This window comes from Nicotiana tomentosiformis, chromosome 11, assembly GCF_000390325.3.
Source record: "Nicotiana tomentosiformis chromosome 11, ASM39032v3, whole genome shotgun sequence".
In the NCBI taxonomy this organism is placed as follows: Eukaryota; Viridiplantae; Streptophyta; class Magnoliopsida; order Solanales; family Solanaceae; genus Nicotiana; species Nicotiana tomentosiformis.
This window is the reverse complement of record NC_090822.1, coordinates 99,142,893-99,144,287: the sequence shown is the minus strand read 5'-3', so window position 1 is coordinate 99,144,287 and position 1,395 is coordinate 99,142,893. Positions and strand designations below refer to the sequence as shown.

The following is a 1,395-nucleotide window of genomic DNA, read 5'->3' as shown; positions in this document are numbered from 1 at the left end:
GTCCTTTTACAGAAATATAACCATCATCTTTATAGTGGAGGATCCTACTTTAAATATAATTAAAAATACATAGTGGGGAACCCATGATAAATCAGTTTTTCCCTAATTCCCGTCGAGATTCTCTCCCTTAGTGTGGTCGCAACGGCTATTGTGTGTGAGCTCGAGCTTGATTGAACTCGGTGCTGGTCGGTATTGTTTTTAGAGCTCGATGCGGATTTGAGTTCGATGCTGACTCGGGATCTGGTAATGACTCGGGCTCGGTATCGGTTGGCCTTTACCCCTTAAGCTCGATTCCATAACATTTCATCATAGTTCGGTTCGGACCCGAGCTCGATAATGACTTCGAACTCGGTGTTTGACCTAAACCTGAAATCTGAAACTCGTTCGTACCATCTTCGGAACTTATTTCGATATTACGAGGTCTTCCTTTGGTCCATTATGATCCCATCTCGATCAATCGTACGAAAGTCGAAATCGATTTCCACTGTATTCATTATTATTGTAAAAGATCCATGGTCATTGAATCGAACAATGCAAATCACTATTCGAGATCATACATACAGTGACGTGAATAAACGGCCTATGCTAAAATATATTTTACCGAAGCTTGGACATGAGGATGGCATAAGTGGTACTACTGATGGTCGCGAATTAGAACCAAATACTTTTGTCCTAATGATTGAACCAGATGATACAATAGCTGCAGTAAAAGCATACATTCAAGAGGAAAAAGGCATCTCTTTTAAGAAACAGAAGCTTCGGAATGAAGATGGTGGAGTTCTGAGAGATGTGCAGACTCTAAATTCTTTGGGAGCCACAGATAGTTACTTATTCCTTCGTTGTGCACCAACAATGCGAATCATAGTGAAAACTATGACTGAACGCACTTTAAAGTTAATGGTTGAGTCTGATTACAATGTTGCAGATGTTAAGGTCGCAATTCAAGAGAAGGAGGGCTTTCGATTTCATAAACAGAGGTTAATCTTAGCGGGACGGCGATTGGAGGATAATAGGACTCTCGCGGAGTACAATATTCAGTACGACTCTACTCTGGTTCTTGTCTTATGGATGGGCGGTTGTTGAGTATGGCACTATCAGTATCTGGCCAGATAGGGTCGTGTTTTGTTTTAATTGAATCTTAAAACAGTTATTTTTCCCTGCATATCATGTGGGTTATCAGGTTTATTTATTTAAAAAATTGATTGAGAAGCTTCATGATTTTTTATTTTTTTTTGGTAAAATATATATCTGCAAAGGCCAATTATTCGCAATTTAGATTAGTTTTCGACTATCTTTTTAATTTTTGGGTCAACTAATCTTGATAAGATGAGTTTTGTTTTTATTTTACTCAGGTTTTATCATTTAGTTTCATATAACCTATTATCACGATCAAAT

General features: G+C 38.1%; 1 protein-coding gene across 1 annotated transcript; it reads left to right on the top strand.

The window, feature by feature from the left end:
- The first annotated feature begins 531 nt into the window (after nt 1-531).
- On the top strand, nt 532-1,083 carry LOC138901907 (uncharacterized). The gene has a single exon (XM_070189706.1). The coding sequence runs from the start codon at nt 532-534 to the stop codon at nt 1,081-1,083; it is 552 nt and encodes a 183-aa protein (XP_070045807.1).
- The last annotated feature ends 312 nt before the right edge of the window (nt 1,084-1,395 follow it).

Excerpts from the sequence above, each read along its gene's own strand:
- LOC138901907 (XM_070189706.1), top strand. The coding sequence starts at position 532 with ATGCAAATCACTATTCGAGATCATACATACAGTGACGTGAATAAACGG.